Source organism: Giraffa tippelskirchi, chromosome 12, assembly GCF_054371585.1.
Source record: "Giraffa tippelskirchi isolate mGirTip1 chromosome 12, T2T-mGirTip1v1.2.pri, whole genome shotgun sequence".
In the NCBI taxonomy this organism is placed as follows: Eukaryota; Metazoa; Chordata; class Mammalia; order Artiodactyla; family Giraffidae; genus Giraffa; species Giraffa tippelskirchi.
In genome coordinates this window covers 139,645,526-139,660,524 of record NC_137286.1, presented here as the reverse complement: position 1 = coordinate 139,660,524, position 14,999 = coordinate 139,645,526, and the positions used below count along the sequence as shown (strand labels likewise).

Below are 14,999 nucleotides of genomic sequence, written 5' to 3'. Positions count from 1 at the left end.
TACTCCTTGTGACCTGTTTTCCCACTTGAAAATGTATTACAGAAACATTTAGGACCCTGGACTAGCCGCAGGCATCTTTTTTTTTTTTTTAACTTATTTGAAAATAAACTACATTTGCAATAAAATATATTGAAAAGTGATACTCTTCCAAATGTTGAGATTTTCAACAAGGTGTAAGTTGACAAGGGACTGGGGACTTAGTCACCACGTCTAACCTCCTTTCTACAGAACACGATGTCTGCTGGTACCCAGGGGTCAGAGCCCTGCTGCCCCTCCTTCCCTGCGGAGGAGGGTGTGGGTGGGGCTAGGGCGGGGCGAGTGGGGAAGGAGGTGCAGAGCTGAGTGGGCCAGAACCATGGAGATCCCAGGTTGTGGGCCCTCAAGGAACCTTTTGTTGCTGTTCAGTCACTAAGTCGTGACCCCATGGGCTGCAGTATGTCTGGTTCCTCTGTACTCCACTCTCTCCTAGAGTTTGCTGAAACTCATGTCAATCGAGTGGGTGATGCCATCCAACCATCTCTTGCTCTGCTGCCCCCTTCTCCTTTTGCCTTCAATTTTTCCCAGCATCAGGGTCTTTTCCAATGAAGTTAGCTCTTCACATCAGGTGGCCAAAGTATTGGAGCTTCAGCATCAATCCTTCCAATGAATATTTAGGGTTGATTTCCTTTAGGGTTGACTGGTTGGATCTCCTTGCAGTCCAAGGGACTCTCAAGAGTCTTCTCCAACACCTCAGTTCAAAAGCATCAATTCTTCAGTGCTCAGCGTTCTTTACGGCCCAACTCTCACATCCATACATGACTACTGGAAAAACCATAGCTTTGACTAGATGGACCGTTGTCGGCAAAGTGATGTCTCTGCTTTTTAATACACTGTCTAGGTTTGTCATAGCTTTCCTTCCAAGGAGCAAGCATCTCTCATGGCTACAGTCACCGTCAACAGTGATTCTGGACCCAAGAAAAGAAAATTTGTCACTGCTTCCACTTTTTCCCCTTCTATTTGCCATGAAGTGATGGGACCGGATGCGATGATCTTAGTTTTTGAATGCTGAGTTTTAAGCCAGCTTTCTCACTCTCCTCTTTCATCCTCATCAAGAGGCTCGGGAAGAGGTTAACCCAGCTGGGAGGAAACGAGGCACACTTTTCAGAAGCTGGGGTTCCAGCTGGTGTTTTTCAAACTGAGGCTGGGATCCCTCATCAGTGGGTTAAGACCAAGATTACAAACAAAGCGCACGTGAGGGTCTTCCCTCTGAGGAACCTCATTCTGGTTTCCCCGCCCTCCACACACGCCCCTTAAGGGTCGACCTTGGGGAGGAGGCTGGTGGCCCATTTCCAGCTCAACCTTCCGGGCTGAGGCCCTGATGGCTGGCATGGGCAGAGGCAGGGGTCTCTGCTTCCATCTCCCCTTGGGGAAGAACAGCCATTTCCGGAGTCTCAGGAACACTCCACCACTCGCTGGCTGGGATAGAAGGCTCTTCCTCAAGGGGCCGATCTGGGTCTCACTAGTTGCCACCCGTGGGGCTTCCAAGGCCTTGATCTGCTTTTGAAGCCCCAGGAAACGCCCCGTTTCCTTCTCTGTGTGAGGCCTCCAGTGTCCTCCTCTCCCGCTCCTGGTCCCTCCTGGCTGTGTGGCTCCATGTCTCCTACCTGGTTAACCTGTGTTTGTCCCGATGGTCTCAGGGCCCATGGCCTTTCCCGAGTCCCCCAGCTGAGGACGAACCCAGAGTGGGCACCTCGTGGTCCTGCCAACCTCTGTCCCGTGCTCCTCCCGGCTGGGACCAGGTGGGTGGCTCTTCCTTATCACTGTCAGTACCCAGCAGCCTTTGTCCATCCCTGCATCTCGGGGCCCAGCACTGTCCCACCTGCCCCCGCCCCCTCAACGCTCGCCCGTTTGGGCTGCTGCAGGATACGGTGCTGCTGGCATGGTGTGCCCAGGGCAGAGTGTGCCTTCCTGTGATCCCAGCCTTGGCACAGTGGGTGTGCATGTGTGTGTGCACGCACACATGCCCTGAGTGTGTAATGACAGCATCCTGGGGTGGCAAGTGATGCTGGGCCTGCAATAAACTGAGCGAAATGTGCTCAAGCTAGGCCTCTGGGCTCTGGCTGAGTTTAATCTACTTGTCCAGGTTTAGAACTGGGTGCTGTCAAACTTCTGATCACTGTCTAGTAACTGAAACTGCCCTCAGCTTAAATTCTGTCTTTGCCAGTGTTAGTCAGCTCCCTCAAACTGGTATCATCCCCATCTGATTAGCAAATTAACAAGCCACTCAAGGTAAACGCCCAGCAGACAAGATCAGAGGTGAGCCCAGAACTCACCAGGGCCTGCCCCTTTCTAGCCAGGTGGCTTAGTCAACAGTCTTTTTGCATTTTCACCAGTTTCAGACTCGGTGTTATTATCCATTGCGATGTCATGAACATCCCTCTCGAGGGGACAAGAAGCACATGTGTCTTGGTGGCATCCTGTGTCAACAGGAGCCATGTGGGGCCTTCAGACCACAAGGCCCTTTTCCTCCATGAGTGTCTGCTCCATCATCTGTCTCAGGCTCCTGCAAGACATGACATGTCCGTTCTCAGGATCCACACTTTTCCCTTTTCCTTGGGGGGGCCTTTCACACTGAGTGTCACTTGGGGAGAGGGGCCACAGGACTCGTGCTGGACGTGTGGTCAACAGGCAGCAGCCAACTTGCTGGTCCAGGTGCCCCTGCTGGGCTATCTCCACTCCTAGATCAACATAACCTTTCACGATGTTTATTCCCGTGACTTCTGGTTAGGGACCACGATCTTTAGAGGAGTGAACGTGGCCCAGTGAGGAGGTGGGCAGTTCCCTCTCTGCCATGTCTCTTACCCGTGGACACAAACCATGGGGCTGACGATTTGGCTGTTCTCAACGATGGTGAACAAAAGTGTGGCAAACGCCACATTTGCTGTCACCTCTAGGAATTAAGCCCTGGCTGCTTCTTTGCACTCGGCGACAGGAACAAGTCCATCTGTTCGGCAAATCACGATTCATAACCTGGAGCTGCTGATGCGAGAGCCTCGCCTGGCGCTAGCTGCAGCTTCCACCTGCTGGAGTTTTCTGTCCACCAACTCTGAATCTAGTTTGGAATCGAGGAGATGCTGAGCACAAGCCGCCCTCCACACAGAGCAGAGCATGCGCGGCAGTGCGGCCGGAGGGAAAGCGGCTGGGGTCTGCTGTGGCCGGGCTGCGTCCAAGGTGGCAAAGTCCTGGTGAGGAAACGCGTTCCGTGCACGCCAGGCTGCCTCCGAGGTTGCTCTCTCCCGGACACCATCGACCACATGAGCCGTGACCGGTTTTGACAGCCAAGCTGGGTTTTTCACAGGTCTCTGCGGCTCTGTGCAGGCCACGGCTGGCTGCATCATGGCCCCTTGCCTAGAGCTGGCTCTGGAATCTTTCGGATCTCTTGGGGGGTGAGGAGACGGGTGTGATTAGAGAATCTGCACTGCTGAACGACCTGGTACTCTGACCAGAGGAGAAAGGTCACAAAGTAGAAATCGTGTTAGCGGTATTTAAACACTGATCAACACGAGGAAAGGGTGCCTGTAGGTTTCCTTTACTTTCTTGAACTACGAACACCAACAGAAAAATGAAACGGCAAGCTCAGGGTGGGTACAAGGAAAATAATCAGAGGACCAGAAGGAGGACACTGAGGGGTTCCCAGGGGGTCCCCGTAACCCCGCAGCAGACAATGCCGGCTGGGGCACCCACGGCCAGGTAGGAGCCTGTGCCTCCTGCTGCTGCCCCTCCTCAGGGGCCCAGGCCTCACGGCCAGGACGGTGAAGCTGCAGCCGATGGCGCAGCCCCGGGGTGGACACCGAGAACCATCGTCACAGACCTTTGTGTTAACCAGCGCCCGACTTGCACAAACCTCGAGCATTTCGCAACTGTCTGGGTGTGAAGGCCGACTTAACCAGTGACGCAGGGACTCCCGTGCTCGGCGGTGGCGAGAGAAGACCGAGGCCACACAGGCCTGTGGTCGGGTGAGCGAGACTCAGGCAGGACTCTAGAGGCTCATGATTCCTCAAAGTAAAACCACAGGGGAGCCGGCAGCTGTGAGAGAGGCGCCCCAGCCCCGGGGGGTGGAAGGCAGGACCCCGCCAGGTGGCTCCACGGAGTCACCGTGTGACCCCAGGCCAGGAACTAGGGCGTCGGGCTCCCAGCTTCTCACAGCGTTGGGGGTGAGAGAGACGGGTGCGAAAGGCCTGGGACAGTGACTGGCACCTGACCGGCACCTCAGGAACGTCTCCTCCTGTGATCATCCTGTGCTACTGAGAAGCCACTGGGCCAGGTGTGAGTCCTCCCTTGGGGCCTCCGAGGTGACAGAACTGCCCTCAGGTTTTGTTTTCAGCGCTCATTTTAACTGCTTCCACTTTGCTAGTTTTATATCCTTTGTTGGTCAAAGAATTTACGTGTCTTTCGCAAGATCAAAGGCAGGCTCCTTTTCAGAGGGGCCACGGCGAGCTCGGAGTGGCTGGAGGGAGGTCCCAGAGCAGAAGGGCCATACCTGAACCCCGAGTCACTGCCATCCAGAGAGAGGCCCGGGTTCTGAGATTCCACCCCAGCTCCACAGCCATGCACCCCCACACGCACATCTCCTGCCACGGCTGAGTATGGCCACGCTGAACAGCGAAGCAAGTGACGTCTGTCTCCTGTTTCTAGCGTTTGCTGCTGCTGCTAAGTTGCTTCAGTCGTGTCCGACTCTGTGCGACCCCATAGATGGCAGCCCATCAGGCTCCCCCGTCCCTGGGATTCTCCAGGCAAGAACACTGGAGTGGGTTGCCATTTCCTTCTCCAATGCATGAAAGTGAAAAGTGAAAGTGAGGTCGCTCAGTGACCCCATGGACTGCAGCCTACCAGGCTCCTCTGTCAATGGGATTTTCCAGGCAAGAGTACTGGAGTGGGGTGCCATTTCCTTCTCTAGCATTTAAACCTCGTAAACAAGCGTTGGCCTAAGAAAACTAAGATGGTCAGCCCGAGTGAAGTTGGACAGGGAGAGAGCAGAGTTGAGAGCATGTGAGTCACTGTGGGGCTGGTGGGGCTGTGGCGGTCCCGAAAACCCAGGATAGGAACTTCCTAAAATGCATTTCCTCCAACGTTCCTTTCCTGTTTCAGAGCCCAGTGAGTCCTTTCTTCCTTCTGCCTGCACATCGATTGTGGGAAAGTTTCCATCTAAAAATTCTTGCCGTGAAACATCAGAGTAGAGTTCACCTTAGTTTCTAGTCTAAAAACCTGAACGATCCTTGCCTCGAACTTCTTTTGGAAACCGGGTGGAGCTGGGTCAACATCCAGAGAGGACGCTACGATTTTCCCCGTCACTTATTTATAAAAACTCAGGTGACTCAAATGTAATGTCTCTGGGGCCTGTTTCTGGTAACTGAAAATGCAACTTCCCAGCATTATGATCAGAGGAACTGGAGAGCAAGGAGAAGCGGGCACTGAAATTGCAGCTCAGCCTCCTCGCTGGGAGGGAAAGGTGAGTGCAGGGTCCCCCACAGTGATGTCCGACTCCAGCAGCTGCTCCTGGTCAGGGACCCCCGAGGCCGGCCTCGGGGACGGGAGGGGTCCTGTCACGGTCATCCACGTGTGTGCTGTAAAGGAGGACACGGTGGAACATACTTCCCACGGAGAGACCCCAGCAAGCGAGAAAAGAAACATAGAGAGAGGAGATAAACCTGGGCCAGTTTTCCTTTCCTTTCCCCTTTTCCTTTTTTAAATCCTCTGTGGTTGGGACAAGTGCGCCTACCACCTCAAGGTTATTCTTACTCGAGGAAAGGAATCAACCCCTGCCTTAACACTGTACTTGCAGTTCAACTGCTCTCTGACCCGAGTGAAGCAGGATGCTCATTCCAATGACATCTACAGCAATTCCTCTCAGTCTGAAACACTCCTCTGCTTGTTTTGTTCGAGTAAGACTGTGGTTTTCTTTAACTTCCCTTTAGCTAAGGGTGTCAAAAACAAATGGTTTTGAGGGTTCTTACTTCCCAAATTCTGACTCTTGCAAAAAGTCATGCCCACCTGAAAGGTGGCCCCAGCCCCTCCCACCAGGGCTGCCCCTGGTGGCCGGCCACATCCCAGGCCACATGTGCGCCCTGCTGGGAGGGGTGGCCCCCCTTGGGCTTGCCCTTCCCTGCCCTCACCGCAGCTGTCTTCTGCCACCTGTCCAGGCAAGCTCAGGGCCGGACCCCTGTGGGTCAGCTGACAACCCCTCTCTTCCTTGGAGCTGCCGAACCCCTATGATCACACCGCTGGCTGAGTGGACTGGTTCTCTTCTGTGCCCACCCAATGCAGGCAGCTCAGCGGCCCCTCATCTTTGCACTTTCCTGCATACTTTGGGGTTTGGTCATGAGAAGACCCTCACTACTGGTGGTGGTGGGGTCCCCTCTGCTTACATCTTTCAGCATTAAGCAGACTCAGGTACCCCCCAAAATTGGCTGATTATTTGATTGCTACCCAGTAATTCACTCTAACAAATCATGCGTTCTAACACTAGCGTTAGAGATTAGAGATGCAAAGGGCTGACGGAGGACTACCCTCTAACACATTTTTAAGTGAAAACAAGTGTTCTTTTCAAGGAGAAGCCCTCCAACCATACCTTCATGTTCAGCCCTCTAATCCCCTCCACTGGGGCACCTACAATCTCAGGCCCCGTGTCAGGAGAGAACACGGAAGAGAAGGTGCCAGCCCTCCTGGAGTTCACCATCTGCCAGGGAGCCAGACGGCGTGGGTGTCTCTAGATCAACACTCAACTCACTGCAGGTCCAGATACTCAGGGCAGAAGCACTAAGTGAGGGGCTGTTTTCATAACGGGCTCTGTGGAGTTTAGGTGGGCTTTTCGGAGGCAGTGGTGAGGATCCCAGAGATGAGGGAAGAGACTCCCTGAGATTGAGATCCTCTCACACTGAAGAGATTTGGCTACTTATCCGCTGAGATCGAGTGTCTATGTGCCATCTCTCTCTACTGAGGCCAATGGATGTTTCAGAGGACACGAATGGAGTCCACACAACTCCATTCCAGTCTCACATATTATAAACATGCTAAGTGCTACCGTATCTCTTCTGGGCAAGAGTCTCATAAGCACCAGGACTGTACTATGTTCCCCAGGCAGGGATGGAAGAAATTATATACGTGGTTATGATCATAATAAGCCCCTTCCTCTATGTCTAATCCATCCTCTGAGGAAACCAAACAATGTAATTCCTTGTTTAAAATCCTGCTTGGTTTCCTAATGCCTAAAGTCTGTATAGTCAAAGCTATGGTTTTTCCAGTAGTTGTTTATGGATGTGAGAGTTAAGACCATAAAGGCAGCTGAGTGCCAAAGAATTGATGCTTGCAAACTGTGGTGCTGGAGAAGACTCTTGAGAGTCCCTTGGACAGCAAGGAGATCAAACCAGTCAATCCTAGAGAAAATCAACCCTGAATATTCATTGGAAGGACTGACGCTGAAACTGAAGCTTCAATACTTTGGCCACCTGATGCGAAGAACTGACTCACTGGAAAAGACTTTGATGCTGGGCAAGATTGAAGACAGGAGGAGAAGGGGACGACAGAGGATGAGATGGCTGGATGGCATCACTGACTCGATGGACATGAGTTTGAGCAAGCTTCTTTGGGAGTTGGTGATGGACAGGGAAGCCTGGCGTGCTGCAGTCCATGGGGTCGCAAAGAGTTGGATACAACTGAGTGACTGAAGAACAGCCTAGAAGCAGAGGTCCATGCCTTACTGAGGGCCCCTGGTATGCCTTCCTGTTTCCTCCCTACGTGGGGCAGGGAAGTCCCACTCCAACTTCACCCACCTGTGCTCCCCAAATCTGATGTGCTTTTCACCAGGCTGCCTCTTTACAGACAGCATTGCCTCCACCCCCACCCCCACCCTGGGATTCCTTCAGCAACATCGGGAGATTTGGATGCAGCTGACCACAGCTGTCCCTCTGCCAGGGCTCCTGCACCAGGCTCTGCACCACGCGAGGGCAGGAATCGCTGCCTCACTTATCTCTGTATTTCAAGAACCCAGCCCAGGGTTAGAGCAGAGCCGGAACAGACAGCTGATAACTGCTGGCTGACTGTGGTAAGTGCTAAGTCGCTTCAGTCGTGTCCGACTCTGTGCGACCCCATATACGGCAGCCCACCAGGCTCCCCTGTCCCTGGGATTCTCCAGGCAAGAACACTGGAGTGGGTTGCCATTTCCTTCTCCAATGCATGAAAGTGAAAAATGAAAGTGAAGTCGCTCAGTCGTGTCCGACTCTTAGCGACCCCATGGACTGTAGCCCACTAGGCTCCTCTGTCCATGGGATTTTCCAGGCAAGAGTACTGGAGTGGGGTGCCGTTGCCTTCTCCAGCTGGCTGACTAGAAGGAAGGAAATACACAGATGGAAGAGAGAAAGTCAGTATTTGTCAAGTCCACGTTCATCCTACTTTCGTTAAGTCCCAGCACTGACTCAGTGAGTCTAACTGCCCCGTATGACTTCATCTGTGCGTCCCATTAAGCATGAGCTCAAGAGTCTCTTTCTAAGTAAGCCTGGGGAGGGCTCAAGAGAGGCAAACTTGGGAAGTATTTTCCCCTCTGGTTAAAAAAAAAATGAGACCAATAATGATAAAATTTCATTATTACTTAATTTTGAGTTTGGGGGTAATATAAAAAATCCTTGGTTAAGAAGAAAAAAATTCTAAAAGCAAGAGAAATTCAATAATGAATAGACTTATTTTTAAGATAGCAGGGTTTGGGGTGACATCTGCAGTAGGTAAACTGACATAGGTGCTGGCTGAAAGATAGTAGGAGTGAACTGTGAAGAACTGAAAATCTAGAAACTTAACAGCAAAAGTAGAAAAACTGGCAAATATTTCTACAGTCCTATGTCAGACTATTATTAGACTTAATGAGGGATGCACATTCTTAGAATATTCTTTGTTTTCATAATAGATGGGCTATATTTCCTATCTTAAATATCTCTCACTAAAATTCCCAAAGTTTTTGTTCAAATCAGAAAAAAAAAACTCATTTCTTTTTTTCTTGGTTTAAAAAAATTACTGTTTCTTAATGCATTAAAATCACATGATTTTGATATTTAAATAAAGAAAATTATTGTCATTGTTCAGCTGCTAAGCTGTGTCTTGACTCTTTGTGACTCCATAGACTGCAGCCCACCAGGCTACGCTGTCCTTCACTATAAATAAAGAAAATACAGTACATCCAATTGAAAAATTAAGCATAAAAAGGTTTTGTTAATTCCAACTATCTTAATGTTACTAACAAATAATATTTATATAGTGTCTCAGTTCAGTTCAATCGCTCAATCGTGTCCAACTCTTTGTGACCCCATGAATCGCAGCATGCCAGGCCTCCCTGTCCATCATCAACTCCCGGAATTTACCCAAACTCACGTCCATTGAATCATATAAGAGATGGTATCCCCATCTCTTTCAGAATTTTCCACAGTTTGTTGTGATCCACAGAGTCAAAGGCTTTGGCATAGTCAATAAGGCAGAAATAGATGTTTTTCTGGAACTCTCTCACTTTTTCGATGGTCCAGCGGATGTTGTCAATTTGATCTCTGGTTCCTCTGCCTTTTGTAAAACCAGCTTGAACATCTGGAAGTTCACGGTGCACATATTGTTGAAGCCTGGCTTGGAGAATTTTGAGCATTACTTTACTAGCATGTGTGATGAGTGCAATTGTGCGGTAGTTTGAGCATTCTTTGGCATTGCCTTTCTTTGGGATTGGAATGAAAACTGACCTTTTCCAGTCCTGTGGCCACTGTTGAGTTTTCCAAATTTGCTGACATATTGAGTGCAGCACTTTCACAGCATCATCTTTTAGGATTTGAAATAGCTCAACTGGAATTCCATCACCCTCACTAGCTTTGTTTGTAGTGATGCTTCCTAAGGCCCACTTAACTTCACATTCCAGGATGTCTGGCTCTAGGTGAGTGATCACACCATCATGATTATATGGGTCGTGAAGATCTTTTTTGTACAGTTCTTCTGTGTATTCTTGCCACCTCTTCTTAATATCTTCTCCTTCTGTTAGGTCCATACCATTTCTGTCCTTTATTGAGCCCATCTTTGCATGAAATGTTCCCTTGGTATCTTTGATTTTCTTGAAGAGATATCTAGTCTTTCCCATTCTATTGTTTTCCTCTATTTCTTTGCATTGATCGCTGAGGAAGGCTTTCTTATCTCTCCTTGCTACTCTTTGGAACTCAGCACTCAAATGGGTATATCTTTCCTTTTCTCCTTTGCTTTTGGCTTCTCTTCTTTTCACAGCTATTTGTAAGCCCTCCTCAGACAGCCATTTTGCTTTTTTGCATTTCTTTTTCTTGGGAACGGTCTTGTTCCCTGTCTCCTGTACAATGTCACGAACCTCCGTTCATAGTTCATCAGGCACTCTGTCTATCAGATCTAGTCCCTTAGATCTATTTCTCACTTCCACTGTATAATCATAAGGGATTTGGTTTAGGTCATACCTGAATGGTCTAGTGGTTTCCCCCACTTTCTTCAATTTAAGTCTGTATTTGGCAATAGGAGTTCGTGATTTGAGCAACAGTCAGCTCCTGGTCTTGTTTTTGCTGACTGTATAGAGCTTCTCCATCTTTGGCTGCCAAGAATATAATCAATCGGTTTTCGGTGTTGACCATCTGGTGATGTCCATGTGTAGAGTCTTCTCTTGTGTTGTTGGAAGAGGATGTTTGCTATGACCAGTGCGTTCTCTTTGCAAAACTCTATTAGCTAGCCTCCAGGTAACCAAGAGATCATATGGAAGGTACATTTGTAAATGTTACTCTAAGTGTCTCGAGACAAGGGCAGCATCTTTCTTTTCTTTTACAGTCTCTTGAGCACCTACCATAGTAACTACTGAGGATCTACATAAATAATGCCAGGGGTGGGGGGGAACTCTGTGTCTTAACATGGGACCGTCTTTAAGAGCATTTAAGGATAATCAAGAAACCAAACACAAAATTCGGAAAAAAATCAGTGAATAGGGACGTTTATGTTAAAAACAACCTCTTGTGTATTTACATCTTTTCGTAACAGTCAAGAAGAGGCAAACGGTATTTTAAACTGATACCGACAACAGGTTAACCTCACTGTTGTCATTCTGGGAGGATCAAGGACAATGATTCATTAAAAAAAAAAACACGAAGACTTCAATTACACACATTCACCTTGTTATCACTTTTTGACACTTTTCTTCCCCCCAAATGTCAAAACTAAGAACTATTTCCCCTTTAAATACTTTCTATCGTTAAACGGCTACTCTGTGAGGGATATGACCTGGGTTCTATCAAGGAGTCAGTAATATAACAGAACTTTATTTCTCTTCACCTGAATTTGAGAGTATTGGTTTATTTTTCAATCAGTTATCATAAATATCTCACAAATGCCAAGTTACTTGGCTTTAGTTTCTAATCACGGGGCTAATATTTTTCTGGTAATTCGTCAATGGAGGCGGAAGAGAACTATGGCTCCTTAATGCATCTCTCAACCCTAATGAGTTGTTCAAAGGATGAGTCTGAGCTGAGAGCTTAAGGGCAAGGGGACAGGTCAACTCGTCAGGCTCATTCAGCTGGTTTCTTGCACTCGCTGTGGCCTCACCCAGAGGGACCCTTGGAGGTTCTGCCCAAGAGCCCCTCTTGAGTTCCAGAAAAAGCCAGGATATGGACAGTTTTGTCACAGATGCTGAGGGCCTTGGGTCGGGCCAGTGTTTGCTGGCCCTGGGGACTGGGGGTGGAGGAGGGCATGGTGCGACCCGCTATGAAATGCTGACCTCAGTCTGCTCTTGTGAGAAAAAAGCGATGTTTGCAGAACGAAATTTAAAAGGGTTGTTACTGAAATGCTCTACACTGACTTTTATAGATTTTCAAAAACTTTCCAGTGTGAAGTAATCACAAACTTCAAGGAAAATTTCAAGAAGAGTGCACTAAGAACCTGATCACTCTTCCACCCAGATTCACCAGTTATTACTTTGCCGCAGTTGTTTTCTGTCCACACACACACACACACACACACACTCTCTCTCTCTCTCTTGCTCGCTCTTTCTCTCTCTCTCTCCCACTTATTTTTCCTGAGCCACCTGAGATGAAGCCGCATATATCCTGTCCCTATTTTCTTGTCTGGTCTAGTCTACAATGCATGCATACTAAGCCGCTTCAGTCGTGTCTCACTCTTTGCGACCCTATGGACTGTAGCCCTCCAGGTTCCCGTCCCTGGAATTCTCCAGGCAAGAACACTGGAGTGAGTTGCCATTTCCTTCTCCAGGGATCTTCCTGACCCAGGGAATGTATCCAAGTCTCTTATGTCTCTTGCACTGGCAGGTGGGTTCTTTACCACTAGCACCACCTGGGAAGCCCACACACACAACATAATTTCAGAATTGCTGTATTCGTACCCATGAGGAGTTTGAGATCTGTTTGCAGTTCTTTTTTCTGTTTTTTTTTTTTTAGGCAGAGGACATATGTTCACAAGTAACTGAAATTAATTTCCCCCCTTTCTTATATTATTCCCTTAAGATACAGTTGGAACATTTACTTCAGTTGCCTTTTAGTTTTATGGTTGTCCCCAGTGTTGATTTGCTTTTTGAACCTGTAAAACGTTTACTTGATTCCTAAGGTTAAACCATACAAACAGAGAAGCTCCTGGACCTTCCGCCTCCTTCTCTCCCAGCCCTTGCAGTGAACCAGGTTCAGTAGTTGTGTACGTATGAAATGTCATACACTTAAAAATAAGCAATTGCAATGCAATTTTTTTTGAAATTATATCCTCTTCAAAGTCATTAAGACCAGAGAAGCCAATCACAGGGTCCAAATGTCTATCACGGGTATAGCTGGCAGTTTACCTGGTATGAAGATCTCTATGTATCAATATATGCTTGATTTCTTTCAAGTCCTGTCCACCAAAACTGCCGCGGGTGTGAAGCCCGGGTTTAGGGCAAGTACCAGGTGTTAGGATTACCTGCTCCTCCGAAACCTCTAGAGGTGGGGACGCTGGTTGTTCAGATCGCCGACCATCCTGATAGTTGATGTTTCTTCGCTGACGTAGAGGAGGGAAAAGACGGTTCCAGTTGATCATTCCTCCCTAGAAAGAGATCATCGCACAGAGATCAGACATGGAGGCGACGAAGCCTCGTAACGCTTGGCAGAGCCTTCTCCGGTGATGTAGTCACAGCTGCAGACTGGAGGTAAGATGTCAGAAGGATGTGCTGTGCGCAAGCGGAAAGGGTCCTGCAGCCCTTCCCTCAACAGGCTGAAATAGGCAGCCTGCAGGAGATGCGCAGAGAGAAATGGAGAGGATGGGTGCTGCCAAAGGGACTTGTGTGATCTGGCTGCAGAAGGTGGCGGAAGTCACTCCTAACCTCAGCCCCATGGTGTCCCCACCAATGCCGTCCCGACTCTGCTGGGCTCTGGAGAAGCCGCGAGGGGTAGGCTAACTCGGGGCGGGCAACCAGAAACCTGGAGCTTCCTTCAGCAGCTCTTTAAAATGCTGCTCCTTCCTCTTCTTGTTCTTTTTGAAAATTTAAGTAAATTCTGAGTAAGGTCAGCAGAGAGAGAGAGACTACAGGTGGAGATAAACCCCAGGCTGGGGGACAGGCTTGAGAATGGAAAGGTAAACCCTCCACAGAGGGACAAGTGGTTCGGGCCTGTCCTCCATGTGGCTTTCTGGGTAACTTAACATTGATTGCGAGGTCATTTCTTGCCTTTTCTATGTCATCAGTGAACAAAAGCCACAACTGGAAGAAAAAAAAGTATGCACCTCATGCTGCTTTTTAAAAATGGATGTTTTTACCCATATGCCAACTTTTTAAGTTATCAACTTCAATCTGTTTTTAGATATCTTCTAGTTCTGGAAGATTTAGAGACTAAGAAAACCTAAAATTTTTCCTACTATAAATACTTGTGGATAAAATTTTAAAATATTTCAAATGCAGAACTGAACACAAAGGGGAGACAGAGGCCCTAGGGTGACAGAAACAAGCTCTGGAAACCAGGGCAATAAAGAAGCAGGGACAGGTGTGAGGGCACGCACACTCTGCTAATTCAGATCCACCTGGGCACTGGCGCCTATCTGGGTTCAGGAGTGGAGGCGCCAGCATCTGGGTCTGAAAGAGGCTACAACTGCATGCAACAATGTGGTGAAATCTCTCAACATAATACTAAATAAATAAAATAAACACAAAAGTACATTTGTATGACTCCCTTTATATGCCAACTTTTCTGAATGTTATACTTTAATAGAACGTTACAAGAAGAAATAGAAAACCTGACTAGACTTTTAGCCATTAAAGTCACTGAAATAATAGTTAACAATCTACCTACTAAAAATCTACAGGTGAAGTCCATGAAAATTTTAAGGACCCGCTGTCTTAAATTGTTCTAGAGAAAAGGAAAAGAGCTCTCCATCTAATTTTCTGAGGCTATGTAATGCTGTTTCCAAAATCAGAGAAGGCTATCATGAGAAAGAAGAACTATAAAACAGCCCATTTTTCATTTATGGACAGGTACAATAATCCTAAATAGAATATCAACAAACTCAATCCAACAATGTTAAAAAAACTAACATCTTATTCAAAAAGATATATTAGATTAGGATTTATCTCAGAAATCTTAGAAAATATAGTAATGTAATTCATACATTAACAGATTAAAAGATAAAAACCAAATGCTCATTCAACAGATATAAAAATAATTTGATAAAACTTGATGAAGAGACAAGAATGCCTATTACCAATTCTTGCATTCAACACAAGTCAGTGCATAATGAAGACAAGACCAACCAATTGTGAAAGAAAATGCAGCAGGATGGAAGGGAAGAAACAAAACTGTCATTTACGTAGGACGACTGTCTTACCTAGAAAATGAGGACTAACAAGACAGAGTACAAGACACAAAAATGTCAGGAACATCCCTTGCCCGTGATCACTGAGAAAATGTAACTGCAAAAAATTCCTATTTACAAAGAGTAACAAAAACTATTTAGGTACTTAGGAGGGCTTC

General features: G+C 47.8%; 1 protein-coding gene across 3 annotated transcripts in view; it reads right to left on the bottom strand.

Annotated features, from left to right (window-relative positions):
• Nucleotides 1–14,999, bottom strand: part of UBAC2 (UBA domain containing 2) — a 165,464-nt gene that overhangs the window by 1,982 nt on the left and 148,483 nt on the right. For all 3 annotated transcript variants that reach the window (XM_081548939.1, XM_081548940.1, XM_081548941.1), the window contains one exon: nt 12,961–13,083. In XM_081548939.1, coding sequence (XP_081405065.1) covers nt 12,961–13,083 — 123 coding nt within the window. The remainder of the gene's footprint in view (nt 1–12,960; nt 13,084–14,999) is intronic.